The 14969-nt window shown below is 62.4% G+C and overlaps 1 protein-coding gene across 8 annotated transcripts in view; it reads left to right on the top strand.

Annotated features, from left to right (window-relative positions):
* RTKN (rhotekin) overlaps positions 1-14558 on the top strand; it is a 35840-nt gene extending 21282 nt beyond the window's left edge. For 4 of the 8 annotated variants that reach the window (XM_065598483.1, XM_065598486.1, XM_065598485.1 and 1 more), the window contains 11 exons: positions 3739-3938; positions 4058-4119; positions 7722-7775; positions 7866-7983; positions 9010-9234; positions 9310-9404; positions 9557-9663; positions 10383-10514; positions 11394-11559; positions 12247-12351; positions 13335-14558. In XM_065598483.1, the coding sequence (XP_065454555.1) occupies positions 3739-3938; positions 4058-4119; positions 7722-7775; positions 7866-7983; positions 9010-9234; positions 9310-9404; positions 9557-9663; positions 10383-10514; positions 11394-11559; positions 12247-12351; positions 13335-13741 (1671 nt within the window). In that variant the 3' untranslated portion in view covers positions 13742-14558. Of the gene's footprint in view, positions 1-3738; positions 3939-4057; positions 4120-7721; positions 7776-7865; positions 7984-9009; positions 9235-9309; positions 9405-9556; positions 9664-10382; positions 10515-11393; positions 11560-12246; positions 12352-12685; positions 12799-13334 lie in introns of those variants that run through there. The other 4 variants (XM_065598484.1, XM_065598487.1, XM_065598488.1 and 1 more) reach the window with 3 other exon arrangements.
* The last annotated feature ends 411 nt before the right edge of the window (positions 14559-14969 follow it).

Raw genomic sequence — 14969 nt, 5'->3', positions numbered from 1 at the left:
TTAGTGATGATAAAAAAGAAGTTGAAGTCAAATCTTCATTCATTCGTCGTATGATATTCCACTCTGTGTTCAAATTCTCTATTCTGTCCTGAGCACATGGCAGCCCCATTGCTGGAAGTGCCGCACTCCACTCAACTGTCGGTGTTTTATAGGACAGGGATCTGTAAAAGCTACGTAGAGGTTGAGTAGAATCTAGAAGTCGCTGTTGTAGATTTGTAAGAATCAAGTCTGTGTACTTTTTCAGTTGTCTTAACAAACACTTCTTGTCCTCTTCACTTAGGGATTCAATGTAAATGCCTTCATTAGTCAACTTTGGGACTGAAGTCTGCTTCTTCCAGTACTTGTTCAATGGGTAGCTCTCTGATTGATCCAAATGTAGCTTCTATTGCTGGACAAAGATCTAATACTGTTGTAGCAGATGCCTGGATGGCCTTGTTTAATGACCCACGTGATTTCAATAGTAGACTTCATAGAATATCCGGGTTGGACGGGACCTCAGGAGGTATCTAGTCCAACCCCCTGCTCAAAGCAGGACCAATCCCCAGACAGATTTTTGCCCCAGATCCCTAAGTGACCCCCTCAAGGATTGAACTCCCAAGCCTGGGTTTAGCAGGCCAATGCTCACACCACTGAGCTATCCCTCCCCCCCTTACAAGAGAGAGAATGGCAATAGTCTTCTCTGAACGTAGTAGCAAAAGTAATCCACCAGCCTCACTCCTTCGATCCGTCCCATCTTGGTAGATACTTTCCAAAGCCAGCACTAATGGCTGGAGTAATTTTAAGACAACAGCCAAGGATCGCTCATGAGAAAGCCAGAGCGTTTTTCTAGGTTGGATTAATTTGAACTTCAGTCCCAGTGTATCTTCTATATTTTCCAAGATACTCAGTCTTTTTGGACTCTTGCTGAAAAAAGAATATAATGAAGACATTAAGTTTATAGCTTTTTTAATGTCTTTTGAAGAGTCTGCAGCTCGTACTAGCGCTAGTTGGAGTAGATGGCCTCCGCAGTGCGTATAGGAGAGATTAGGGTTACACTTTTCTCTGAGCAAAGCTTGTGCTCCACCATGTCTTCCAGAGAAGTTTGCAGCTGCATCAAATGCACAAGCAGCCATCTGTTTGGGGTCCAATTGACAAGCATTTAACTCTTCTAAGATGTGGGTTGTCACAGATGCAGCCGCTGTGTCTTCTATAACTTGAACATCTAGAAATGCATCTACTGGACTACCACTGACATCAAGAAAATGTACACGTCTTAATACTTGATGCCCATTTGCATCGGTGCATTCATCAGCCATGTATGCGAATTTTTTGAATGTGGTGAGAGAGTTCTTCACTTTTTCAACTGTTGAGTCTTTCACTGTTGCACCACATGCTTCTAGCCAGTCAGTTGAGTTTCTTGCAGAAAGATAGTGAGCATTTGCTGGTCTTGTTCGGAACCAGTGTTCAACTTCAAGATGAACAAGTGGCAATGCACTTAACATTGGCCTCCAGTTTGTAGTGTGTGGTATCTCTTGCTTAAATAGAAAGTAGGATGCCACAGCCATGTTTGTTCACATGAACTGTGTTGTGTTTCCAGCATTCTTAACAGCCTCATTAACACTCGGTGGTGTTGTCCTTGGTCAGTGGAGACTCAGAGTTCAGAGGTGCTTTCCCGTGAGTTCACCTCCCAGGTGGGGGGCAAGAAGGTACCTTGCTTGTTCCTCCAGCTGCTCACTGTTCGCTCTGGCCACTGTTGTTCGTTGTGCCACCGTTCACTCCATCGCTCTGTTGCCAATGGCCCTGCGCCGTCACCTTCTGCTGCCACCTGCCACTGTGACCTCTGCGAGTTGGTCTCTTGAGGTTCCACCAGATCTCAGTGATTTCAGCTGAGCTCTCAGTGGGGGAACCTCACTGCTAGTGCAGTCTGGGCCGTCCCTTCCGCAGAAACACTGTCCCACAGCAGGACTAAGCACTTAGACCTGATTATCAGTGATTTCAGCTGTAACAAAACAAAAGACGATCTGTGGAGTCTAATCAGCTCTGTCTTTAAACAGTGGAGAGGGACAGGTCCCCACCCTCTCTCTTGATGCCCTCTATCAGCACAGGCTACGTACAGTTCTACTACCCTTTACTCGTACTATAAGAACAACACTTCATTACCCCCCAGACGAATGTAAACACAATCTGGTCCGGAAGCCTTTCTCCCCAGCCCCAGCCCATCACTAGCGGTCAGGGAGCGCTCATTTAGACTTCGCTTACAAATCATCGTTTGAAATGATGAGGTTGGCCAACAGCACCGGAATGAATGCCCTGACATTGTCATCCAAACAGCAGCCGTAGAAGGAAGCGAGTCTGGGTTCAAACTTTTCAAATCTGTGACACTTCTTCAGATCCGCGTATTTTATCACACCCTGTATATGCTTTTAAAGTGTGTATTAATGTTTCATTTTCAATTCAAATGTCCAATCACTACATTGGCAACACTGCATGTAACTAGTTCACAAACTGGGGCTGGGGAAATTCAGGGGGGTGTGGGGGAATCCCTGGTTTCTATGCCCCCCTCATGCTGGGGGGGGGCCAGGCCCACCCCCTGCTCCGCGTTTGGCCCAGGCAGCCTGGGCTCAGCAACCAAGGCGGCTCCTGGCACCGCTTCCCATCTCCCAGCCCTTGTGCTGGTTCCCAGGAGCCTGTGTCTTCCCCCGGGACCTGCCAGCTCCGCCCTCGGACGCTGGGCCCTGCCCCTTCCCTGTGGCTGCCTTCAGGCTGCCTTCCCTGGGATCTCCCTGCCTCCTCTCCAATGGGAGTTTAGCTGCTACCTGGCCAGCGGGCCTGGGAGAAAGGGTGGATTCCTTCCTGACCCCAGGGCCCTCCCCTGGTGCCCTGGAGCCTGGGTGTGGATTCCCCCTCGCTCTGACATGGCTGCAGCTCCAGACCCTCTGTGCCCTCCCCACACCTGCCCCCGTGACTGGGGTGCCCGAGGCTGGCTCCCTGGGTGGCCAGGGACCTGTTGTGTGCCCGGGTGGCCTGGGGCTGGGCCTGTCGCTCAGCTCCTCATGGGGCAGCAGCTGGTGGGGGCCAGGGGGCACTGTACAGCTGTCTCTGTGTGGGCGGGGTCTGTGACCTCCTGAGCCCCCCAAGGCGCCCCGTTGTGCCAGCCATGCCCCTGTCTCCGTGCACAGCCCCTCCTTGAGCTGCTCTGCCACGGGGCACCTCTGGCTGACGTCCCACCCCAAGCCTCCCGCACACCCCACAGCAGGGCCTGGGCTTTGTCCTGGCCCTTCGGCGGGGTGACCCGTACCCCTCGGAGCTTGCAGCTCCCCAGGGCTGGGTGTCCCAGCCCCTCCCATGGGGGACACCACCCTAGCTGGGGGGTTCTGGGATTCAGCCCCAGGCACCCCCAGAATTCTCCCTATCCTTTGTGGGGCTGGCCCCCAGGTGCTGCATGGCCCAGCTCTGCATGTTTACTCCCCTAAATGCTTCTCCCCAACCCCTTCCCTCCCCATGGTGCCCATAGCTGCCCTACCCCTCCCTTGGCCACTCATGCCCCAAACCCCTGGTGCCTACAGCCCTAGTGCCCCTGCCTCCAGTGCCCACTGACCCCATTAGCTCTGGCCCCGCCCCAGGGCCCACAGCCCCACTGGGCCCACCCCCCAGTACTCCCAGGCTCCCTGGCCCTGCCCCACCTCTCCCGGTGCCCCCAGCCCCATTGGTCATGCCCCCTGGTGTCCCCAGCCCCACTGACCCCTCCCGTCTCCCCAGGACACGGACATCCAGAAGAAGATTGACCATGAGCTCCGGATGCGCGAAGGTGCCTGCAAGCTGCTGGCGGCCTGCACACAGCGGGAGCAGGCCCTGGAGGCAACCAAGAGCCTTCTGGTCTGCAACAGCCGCATCATGGCCTACATGTCTGAGCTGCAGCGCATGAAGGAGGCGCAGGTGGCGCAGAGGACGGCCCGGCGGTGAGGATCTCGTGACCAGGCAGAGGGACCTGGGGCTGGGGGCTAGGGGAGCTGGGATGCGGGAGTGGGGCAGACGTGCCGCACCGGATGCTGGTCACAGCTCTGTGCTTCCCTTTCAGCCCCTCGGACGCTGGCCCCATGGACGATCGCTTACCCTGCAGGGGGAAGGTCTGCGTGTCAGGTAAGGGGGTGGGCTGTGCCCACAGCTGGGGGGCGGGGGCAGCAGGTCTGCAAGGGGGAGAGACCAAACTTCCTCATAGAGTGATTAGTGCCAGAGCTGGGGAGGTGCCGGGTCCCAGAGCTCCACTGGGGGCCCCGACCTGGACATCTGCTGGGGACCACTGGGCCTGCGGGACTGTGCAGTTCGAGGCTGCGGCTGAGCCCGGCGGTGAGGGCATCCTGGTCCAATCTCGCCATGGCCGGCCGCCCGCTCTCTGCCCGCCCCACGGCCCTGCAGACGGCCGCCCGCTCTCTGCCCGCCCCACGGCCGCGTCCCGGCCCTGCAGACGGGCGCCCGCTCTCTGCCTGCCCCATGGCCGTGTCATAGAATCATAGAACCATAGACTCTCAGGGTTGGAAGGGACCTCGGGAGGTATCTAGTCCAACCCCCTGCTCAAAGCAGGACCAACCCCAACTAAATCATCCCAGCCAGGGCTTTGTCAAGCCTGACCTTAAAAATCTCTAAGGAAGGAGATTCCACCACCTCCCTAGTAACCCATTCCAGTGCTTCACCACCCTCCTAGTGAAATAGTGTTTCCTAATATCCAACCTGGACCTCCCCCACTGCAACTTGAGACCATTGCTCCTTGTTCTGTCGTCTGCCACCACTGAGAACAGCCGAGCTCCATCCTCTTTGGAACCCCCCTTCAGGTAGTTGAAAGCAGCTATCAAATCCCCCCTCATTCTTCTCTTCTGCAGACTGAACAATCCCAGTTCCCTCAGCCTCTCCTCGTAAGTCATGTGCTCCAGCCCCCTAATCATTTTTGTTGCCCTCCGCTGGACTCTTTCCAATTTTTCCACATCCTTCTTGTAGTGTGGGGCCCAAAACTGGACACAGTACTCCAGGTGAGGCCTCACCAATGTCGAATAGAGGGGAATGATCACGTTCCTCGATCTGCTGGCAATGCCCCTACTTATACAGCCCAAAATGCCGTTAGCCTTCTTGGCAACAAGGGCACACTGTTGACTCATATCCAGCTTCTCGTCCACGGTAACCCCCTGGTCCTTTTCTGCAGAACTGCTGCCTAGCCACTCGGTCCCTAGTCTGTAGCAGTGCATGGGATTCTTCCATCCTAAGTGCAGGACTCTGCACTTGTCCTTGTTGAACCTCATCAGGTTTCTTTTGGCCCAATCCTCTAATTGGTCTAGGTCCCTCTGTATCCGATCCCTACCCTCTAGTGTATCTACCACGCCTCCTAGTTTAGTGTCATCTGCAAACTTGCTGAGAGTGCAGTCCATGCCATCCTCCAGATCATTAATGAAGATATTGAACAGGACCGACCCTTGGGGCACTCCATTTGAAACCGGCTGCCAGCTAGGCATGGAGCCGTTGATCACTACCCGTTGAGCCCGACGATCTAGCCAGCTTTCTATCCACCTTACAGTCCATTCATCCAGCCCATACTTCTTTAACTTGCTGGCAAGAATACTGTGGGAGACCGTATCAAAAGCTTTGCTAAAGTCAAGAAATAACACATCCACTGCTTTCCCCTCATCCACAGAGCCAGTTATCTCATCATAGAAGGCAATTAGGTTAGTCAGGCATGACTTCCCCTTGGTGAATCCATGCTGACTGTTCCTGATCACTTTCCTCTCCTCTAAGTGCTTCAGAATTGATTCCTTGAGGACCTGCTCCATGATTTTTCCAGGGACTGAGGTGAGGCTGACTGGCCTGTAGTTCCCCGGATCCTCCTCCTTCCCTTTTTTAAAGATGGGCACTACATTAGCCTTTTTCCAGTCATCCGGGACCTCCCCCGATCGCCATGAGTTTTCAAAAATAATGGCTAATGGCTCTGCAATCTCACCCGCCAACTCCTCTAGCACCCTCGGATGCAGCGCATCCGGCCCCGTGGACTTGTGCACGTCCAGTTTTTCTAAATAGTCCCGAACCACTTCTTTCTCCACGCAGGGCTGGTCACCTTCTCCCCATATTGTGCTGCCCAGTGCAGCAGTCTGGGAGCGGACCTTGTTCGTGAAGACAGAGGCAAAAAAATCATTGAGTACATTAGCTTTTTCCACGTTCTCTGTCACTAGGTTGCCTCCCTCATTCAGTAAGGGGACCACACTTTCCTTGACTTCCTTCTTGTTGCTAACATACCTGGAGAAACCCTTCTTGTTACTCTTAACATCTCTTGCTAACTGCAACTCCAAGTGTGATTTGGCCTTCCTGATTTCACTCCTGCATGCCTGAGCAATATTTTTATACTCCTCCCTGGTCTTTTGTCCAATCTTCCACTTCTTGTAAGCTTCTTTTTTGTGTTTAAGATCAGCAAGGATTTCACTGTTAAGCCAAGCTGGTCGCCTGCCATATTTACTGTTCTTTCTACACATTGGGATGTTTTTTTCCTGCAACCTCAATAAGGATTCTTTAAAATACAGCCAGCTCTCCTGGACCCCTTTGCCCTTCATGTTATTCTCCCAGGGGATCCTGCCCATCTGTTCCCTGAGGGAGTCAAAGTCTGCTTTTCTGAAGTCCAGGGTCTGTATTCTGCTGCTCTCCTTTCCTTCCTTGTGTCGGGATCCTGAACTCGACCATCTCATGGTCACTGCCTCCCAGGTTCCCATCCACTTTTGCTTCCCCTACTAATTCTTCCCGGTTTGTGAGCAACAGGTCAAGAAAAGCTCTGCCCCTAGTTGGTTCCTCCAGCACTTGCACCAGGAAATTGTCCCCTACGCTTTCAAAAAACGTCCTGGCCCTGCAGACCGGCGCCCGCTCTCTGCCTGCCCCACGGCCACGTCCCAGCCCTGCAGACCGGCGCCCGCTCTCTGCCTGCCCTACGGCCGTGTCCCAGCCCTGCAGACCGGTGCCCACTCTCTGCCTGCCCCACGGCCGCGTCCCAGCCCTGCAGACCGGTGCCCGCTCTCTGCCTGCCCCACGGCCGCGTCCCAGCCCTGCAGACCGGCGCCCGCTCTCTGCCTGCCCCACGGCTGCGTCCCGGCCCTGCAGACCAGTGCCTGCTCTCTGCCTGCCCCACGGCCCTGCAGACTGGTGCCCACTCTCTGCCTGCCCCACGGCCGCGTCCCAGCCCTGCAGACCGGTGCCCACTCTCTGCCTGCCCCACGTCCCAGCCCTGCAGACCGGCGCCCGCTCTCTGCCTGCCCCACGGCTGTGTCCCGGCCCTGCAGACCGGCGCCCGCTCTCTGCCTGCCCTCATCAGTTTGCTCATCCCTGCTCTAGGGTGCTCGCTCACCTTGGGTGCCAGCTTGCCTGGGAGACCGGGAGAGGGGCACCCAGCTACGGTGGGTTGCAATGTCAGTTCCAGCCCAGCTGGGAGAGTCGGGCAAGGTGAATTCCAAGCAGGCAGCATCTCTGGGGGGCGTTTAGCTTTGGTCTGGAGAGCAGCAGAGGACAGGGAAGGAGGAGGAAGCTGCTGAGAGTCAGGGGTGGGGGGAGCTGCCCTCTAGGTCAGCCTGGGGGGTGGGGGTCACTCAGAGGCCCAGCGAATCTGTATTGTGATTCAGACCTGCACTGTGCCCCCCAGCACCCACCCCATGCGCACTCTGTGCCTCTTCCCCCCATTGGTTGCTGCCCCCAGCTGTCTGGCATCTCTCCTCCCTCCCCAGATCTCCGGATCCCCTTGATGTGGAAGGACACGGAGTATTTCAAAAACAAGGGAGGTGAGTGTGAGGGGTGGGGCTGGGCCCTGGCGGAGGGCTCGGCAGGGGGGTGGGGTTCTCTCTGACGCTGGCATGTTCCCTCCTGCCCAGACCTGCACCGCTGTGCCGTGTTCTGCCTGCTGCAGCTCGGCGTGGAGATCTATGACACCGAGATGGTGCTGGTGGACCGGACGCTCACCGACATCTGCTTCGAAAACGGGGTCCTCTTGTGAGTAACCGGCCCCAGGGTCTCCCTGTGCAGCTGCTACCCCTCCCCAGGGGGGATGGTCCCCGTCCCCCCCGCATCTTACAGAGCACCCTGCTGGGAGGGGTCGGGATAGCCAGGAGCTCCCCCCCACAGCCAGCGATCCTGCCCCACTCCCCACAGCGCCCCCTGCTGGGAGAGGTGGGACTGGAGTAAGTGGGAGTTCCCCCCCCACCAGGGACCCTGCCCCACTCCCCACAGCGCCCCCTGCCGGGAGAGGTGGGACTGGAGTAAGTGGGAGCTCCCCCCCCCAGCCAGGGACCCTGCCCCACTCCCCACAGCGCCCCCTGCTGGGAGAGGTGGGACTGGAGTAAGTGGGAGTTCCCCCCCCACCAGGGACCCTGCCCCACTCCCCACAGCGCCCCCTGCCGGGAGAGGTGGGACTGGAGTAAGTGGGAGCTCCCCCCCCCAGCCAGGGACCCTGCCCCACTCCCCACAGCGCCCCCTGCCGGGAGAGGTGGGACTGGAGTAAGTGGGAGTTCCCCCCCACCAGCGATCCTGCCCCACTCCCCACAGCGCCCCCTGCCGGGAGAGGTGGGACTGGAGTAAGTGGGAGCTCCCCCCCCAGCCAGGGACCCTGCCCCACTCCCCACAGCGCCCCCTGCCGGGAGAGGTGGGACTGGAGTAAGTGGGAGTTCCCCCCCACCAGCGATCCTGCCCCACTCCCCACAGCGCCCCCTGCCGGGAGAGGTGGGACTGGAGTAAGTGGGAGTTCCCCCCCACTAGGGACCCTGCCCCACTCCCCACAGCGCCCCCTGCCGGGAGAGGTGGGACTGGAGTAAGTGGGAGTTCCCCCCCCACCAGCGATCCTGCCCCACTCCCCACAGCGCCCCCTGCTGGGAGAGGTGGGACTGGAGTAAGTGGGAGTTCCCCCCCACAGCCAGGGACCCTGCCCCACTCCCCACAGCGCCCCCTGCCGGGAGAGGCCGGGGTGGACTGGCCTGGCGCTCCCCCGCGGTAGCCGGGCTGTGATGGCTCTCTCCCCGGCAGCACGGAGGCGGGCCCGGACTTCGAGCTGAAGGTGGAGCTGTACAGCGCGGGGTTGGAGGAGGACTCTGCGCTCGGTAGCACCCCGAAGAAGCTGGCCAGCAAACTGAGCAGCTCGCTGGGACGCTCCTCCGGGAAGCGGCTGCGCGCGGCGTTGGACGGGGCCCCGGGGAGCCCCGTGAGTAATGGGGGGAACAGCCCCCTCCTGCTGCCGGCCCCCAGCGTGGTGTGAGTACCCGTCGCCCTTGCATTGCCGTGCGCCCCGGGGCCCGCTGGACCCTAACCCTCTCTCCCCCCTTTCAGGGGCCCCAAGTACCACCTGCTGGCCCACACCGTGCTCTCCCTGGCCGAGGTTCAGGACAGCTTCCGCACCCACGACTTGGCCATCACCAGCAATGGTAAGGGGCAGGGATGGGCGGAGGAGCAGGGAGGCCGGGCATGGGGTTGGCAGGGCTGGTGATACCTGCAGAGCGTTCTGCTGTCCGCTTGGCCCCCGCTGCACCCAGAGACCCCCGCGTAACCCCGGTGACGCCCCGTCTCTCCCCCTCAGAGGAGAGTTCCTTCTGGCTGCCCCTCTATGGCAGCATGTGCTGTCGCCTGGCTGCCCAGCCCTACTGCATGGCCCAGCAGATGATGTGCGGCTTCTTGAAATTGCAGGTAAGTTTGCATCCCAGCTTGGAGAGGCTGTGCTGGGGAGGGCATGGGACACGGGGCCTCTCTTCGCTGGGGGTGTCAGGCCTGATCCGGCTCCCAGGTGAGGACTGGGTGGCTTGGGGGGTGAGGAATGGGACACGGGGCCTCTCTCCGCTGGGAGTGTCAGGCCTGATCTGGCTCCCAGGTGGGGACTGGGTGGCTTGGGGGGTGAGGAATGGGACACGGAGCCTCTCTCCGCTGGGGGGCGCCGGGCCTGATCCGGCTCCTGGCCGGGACGGGCTGGCTCAGAGAATGGGACACGGGGTCTCTCCCCTCTGAGTTCCCCATTCCAGCCTCATGTTACCCAGGGCCCTTGTGGATTGTCCCATCACTTGGATCTGTACGTCCAGCCTGGGGTCTGTTTCTCCCGGCTCTCCAGCCAGCCCAGCGGCCCTGGCTGGGGCTCACGCGGGATCGGCTGGTGCCTTGGAAGCTCGGCGTTTCTGAGGTGACCAGAGCTCGTTCCCGGCCCTGGGGGCCTGAGTTTGCTGGGTCTCAGCGCAGTCTCTGGGGCCACGTGGGCAGCGACGGTGCGGGGAGCCAGCCCAGCGTGAGGCAGGCTGGGAGCCGTCAGGCTGGGCCCTGCCCACTGAGGCTGGACGTGGGGGGGGGGTGAGCCCGTTTCCCCCTTGGGGGCGCGTCCCCTGCCCGGCAGTAACCCGGGCCTGGCCTGTCGGCTGCAGCAGCAGGTGGGCGAGCAGCAGAGCTGGGCGCGGCTGTTCTGCGTGCTGCGGGGCTCCAACCTCCTCTGCTACCGCCGGCCCCAGGACGCCGAGGCCCCGGTGGAGCCGGCGCTCACCATCGCCATCAACAAGGTGAGTGGAGGGGGGGGGGGGCAGCAGGGCCGCTGGGCACTGAGGGTGGATCGGGGCAGGGCTGGTTCCTACAGCCTCTCTGCAGCCTGTCCCCGGTCCCAGGCCTTTCCTGCAGAGCCTGGCACCCTTGCTGGGGGGCTGGGTACAGTGCTGCCCTTCGGGGTCCCAGCCTCACTCCATGGCCTGGCGCCCGGCAACTGGGGGTCCTGCCCTGGGCTGCTTCTTTGATGGCCGGGGTTGGATTCCCTGCTGGGCTGGGCTCAGTGGGGGAGCTGTCGGGCCTGGGGCTGGGCTGTGTCGGGGGGAAGCTGGGGGCTGGGCTGGGGGGTCTCTGTGGGGGGAGGAAGGGGGCTGGGCTCCAGGCTTGGGGGGTCTCTGGGGGGGGGGAAGGGGGCTGGGCTCTGGGCTGAGGGGTCTCTGTGGGGGGAGGAAGGGGGCTGGGCTCCAGGCTGGGGGGGGGTCTCTGGGGGGGGGAAGGGGGCTGGGCTCCGGGCTGAGGGGTCTCTGTGGGGGGAGGTGTCAGGGCTGGGGCTGGGCTGTGTTGGGGCGGGGGGAAGCTGGGGGCTGGGCTGAGGGGTCTCTGGGGGGGGGGAAGGGGGCTGGGCTCCGGGCTGGAGGGTCTCTGGGGGGGAGAAGGGGGCTGGGCTCCGGGCTGAGGGTCTCTGTGGGGGGAGGAAGGGGGCTGGGCTCCGGGCTGAGGGCCTCTGTGGGGGGAGGAAGGGGGCTGGGCTCCGGGCTGGGGGGGTCTCTGGGGGGGAAGGGGGCTGGGCTCCGGGCTGGGTGTCTCTGGGGGGAGGAAGGGGGCTGGGCTCCGGGCTGGGGGGGTCTCTGGGGGGGGAAGGGGGCTGGGCTCCGGGCTGAGGGTCTCTGCTGTGGCAGGAGACGCGGATCCGGGCCACGGAGAAGGACCCCAGGAACAAGTCGCAGAGCATGTCGGTGACCAACCGCTATGGGGGCGAGGAGGTGACGCACACGCTGCTGGCGGAGAGCCGGCTTGACACGCAGCGCTGGATGGAGGCCTTCTGGCAGCACTTCTACGACTTGAGTGAGGGCACAGCTAGAGCCTGGGGGGAGCGGGCTGGGGGGGCACAGCCTGAGGCCGGGGGGGCACAGCTGGAGCCTGGGGGGAGCGGGCTGGGGGGGGCACAGCCTGAGGCCGGGGGGGCACAGCTGGAGCCTGGGGGGAGCGGGCTGGGGGGGGGCACAGCCTGAGGCCGGGGGGGTGCACAGCTGGAGCCTGGGGGGAGCGGGCTGGGGGGGGCCCAGCCTGAGGCCGGGGGGGGCACTCTGGGCCTGGCAATAGGGCCAGACCCCAGGAGCCAGTGGGAGCCCAGGCCCACGGGGGGCAGAGCCAGGCCGACGCAGAGTGGGCTGGGGGCCCTGGGCAGCGCAGCGAGTGGGGCTGGGAGCTGTGCTCTGGGCTCAAACACTGATCGTGTGCGCTCAGGCCATGCCATAGCCGGGGCGGGCAGCTGGGCCTGCCGGAGTGCCCGGGTGCAGGCCCCCAGCGCGTCTGGGTGTGGGTAAAGGGCACCAGGGGGCTGCCCCAGAAGCCGGGGCAGAGGGGGGATGAGGCACCAAGTGCAGCTGGTGTCAATACACAAAGCAGCCACATGGGGGCAGTGCACGTCCATCCTTCCCAGCTGGCATGTCCAGGGCACAGACGCCCCGGGCCTGGCCCCCCGGCTGCTTGGGGGGCTGTGGAGTGACCCTGCCCCTCCCCTCCTTGCAGGCCAGTGGAAGCAGTGCTGTGACGAGCTCATGAAGATCGAGGTGCCGTCCCCACGCAAGCCCCCAGCCCTGCTGGCCAAGCAGGGCTCCCTGTACCACGAGATGGGTAAGGGGCTCCCCCGCGGTCCCTGTCCTGGGGATGGGCGCGGAGGGCCCAGCATTGGGGGGCAGGCTGTCTCTGGCACGGGGGAGACTGCAGGGGGGCCTGGGCACAGGGTCTGTGCACTCTCAGTCTGTCTTGGCTTCCTGTCTGCAGGGCCCTTGCCCGCTCTCTGCTAACCCAGCTGCTGGGGGGGTGATCCCCCCACTCGCTGCCCCTGTCTGACTCACACCCCTGGGTGTATGTTTCTGTAACCACTCCCCTTTCTCTCCCCTCCTGGCGCTGCCCTCCCTCCCCTTCTTTTGCCTCTGTCCCTCCCCCGGCTGCCCCCGGGCACCAGCTCTGCCTGGCCCTGCGGTGCCGCCCGCGGCCTGCGAGGGGCTCCTGCTCCAGGATAACGCCGTCTCCGCTGAGATTCGGGCGCTTCTCTCCTCCTATTACAGTGACAGGTGACGTACGGGCGGGGGGCGCATGGAGCTGTGCCAGGCCCAGACACCACCAGGGCCCTTGCTCCAAGTGGCCTTTATCTGCAGTACCCCCCCTCCACAAACACAAGACCAAATTGGCCCCCCCACATGCCTGTCGCCCCAGGGACCCCCCCCTGTCTCCCGGGGCAGTGACCAGCCAGGGTCACGTCTAGGGAGCAGGGCAGGAGCACTGTCGGGCGGGGGGGCCTCTGGGCTACTGCAGCCCCAGCATCTCCCAGCAGGGAGTGCTGGAGGGGGGGGCGGGGCAGGAGCACTAGCTGTGGGGGGGGGGCGGGGCAGGAGCACTGGCTGTGGGGGGAGCTCTCCGCTACTGCAGCCCCAGCATCTCCTAGCAGGGGGCACTGTCGGGGGGGAGTGGGGCAGGAGCCCTGGCTGTGGGGGGAGCTCTCGGCTACTCCAGCCAAGGCCTTCCCCAGCTGGTGGCGCTGTGGGGAGCGGGGCAGGGGTGAGCTGGTGGTTCTGGGAGACGTTTCTCCTGACCCCCACCTCCTTGCCCCATAGCTATTGAACCTGTGGACGACATTGAGGCCGTGACGGACATCCTGGCGCGGCGGGTGACGGCCCTGGAGCTGCGGCCGGACCTGGGCTGCCCCCCATGGCTGTCTCTCTTCGAGGGGCCCCTGCTCAGCGCCTCCCATGCCAGCATCACTTCTGACACCGCCAGCGCCAGCCCCTCTCGCTCACGCCAGTCGTGGGGCCGGCCCCGCACGCTCTCCCTGGATGCCAGGCTCAGCACACTCAAGGGGCGTGCTGGGAAGGGCCCCGCCAGTGCCCTGCGCCCGCTGGCCGGCCCCCCCCACTCCAGCTCTTCCAGCAGCGGCAGCACCACCCCTGAATCGGAGCGCCAGGGCCGCCGCCCCACCCGTTCCCCCCTGGATCCCCGCAGCTGTCTGCAGTCCCAGGTCTGAGCAGCACGGGGCGCCGGCGCCTGCACCCTGACCAGGACAGGAGGTGACGGGGGAGATGCCCTGGGCAGGGGCCCCCTCATGGCCCAGCCCCACGGCCCCCCTGCTCAGGCAGCAGCCTTGGCTGGGTCGCGGTGTCAGTTCTCCGTCCTGAGCAGTGGCACCTCCCCACCCCGTCCTCCCGCTGAGCCCCCGGCGCGGGGACCTCGCTCACGCAGAGCCAAGGGACCCCACCGGGGCCTGGCTTGTGGGGAGACCACAGCAGGGCCCGTGCCCCTCGTCCCCACCCGAGCTCCCTGGCATCCGCTGGGGAGGGCTGTTAGGAACAACCGTCCCTGCCCCCAGCCTGGGGCACGGGGTCCATTCGCTCCCCCAGCTGGGCTGAGCCCTGGGCCGAGGGGCTGAGCTCACCCCCTCCCCCAGGCCCCGCTGAGCAGAGCGGGAGCTGCCCCCGGCCCCAGCCAGACGCACAGGGTGGGGGCTGAGCTGTCCTCAGCCTGGCTTCAGAGCAAAGGCTGAACCCGGGGGGGGGGGGGGCTTCGGGACAAAAAACTGGAATGAGGTTGGTCCAAGTGACGGGGAGGGGCGTGTGGATTCCCTAATTCCAGCTCTAACGGCTTCTCGCTAACCAGCCCCTGGGGCTGGAATTTGCTCCATGCCCCCCCCCCCTTGCAGCTGCAGCCCCCCTCCCCCCCAAACAGACCAGTTCCTCTGCAGAGGTGTGCATAGCCCCTCCCCCCATGGGGCTGGCTCGCTGGGGGAGGGAGCCGAGGCTGGAGCCACCTCATTAATATGCATTAAAATGTATTTAATGTTCCCAGACTCTGATTTGGAGAATGGTGATGGGCGGGGGGGTGGAGTGGGGCAGGACCGGCCCTGCTGGGGGGACCAGATGTCCTGATTTTATAGGGACAGTCCCACTATTTGGGGCTTTGTCTTGCATAGGCGCCTATTACCCCCCACTCCCGTCCCCCTTTGTCACCCTGGCTGGCTGGTCCCCCTAGGCCCTGTCGGGCTGGGCCCAGCCGCCATCCCCCACCCCATGAGCTCGGGCCCTGCAAACAGCTGTGATGTCACAAGCAGCGCGTGGCCCATGGGACCTGGAGCTGCTTGGAGCCCCCTGCCCCCCCTGGGTCCAGCGACCTGGGGGAGGGACGCAGCTCAGCCCCCCATCATGGGGGAGCCCTCCCCCCTCCCCCCAAGCAGGTGGGGGGGCTGGGCCACTCTCTGC

This window comes from Chrysemys picta, chromosome 5 (assembly GCF_011386835.1).
Source record: "Chrysemys picta bellii isolate R12L10 chromosome 5, ASM1138683v2, whole genome shotgun sequence".
In the NCBI taxonomy this organism is placed as follows: domain Eukaryota; kingdom Metazoa; phylum Chordata; order Testudines; family Emydidae; genus Chrysemys; species Chrysemys picta.
Note: the sequence above shows the minus strand (reverse complement) of the source record. Positions and strands in the feature narration are given on the sequence as shown.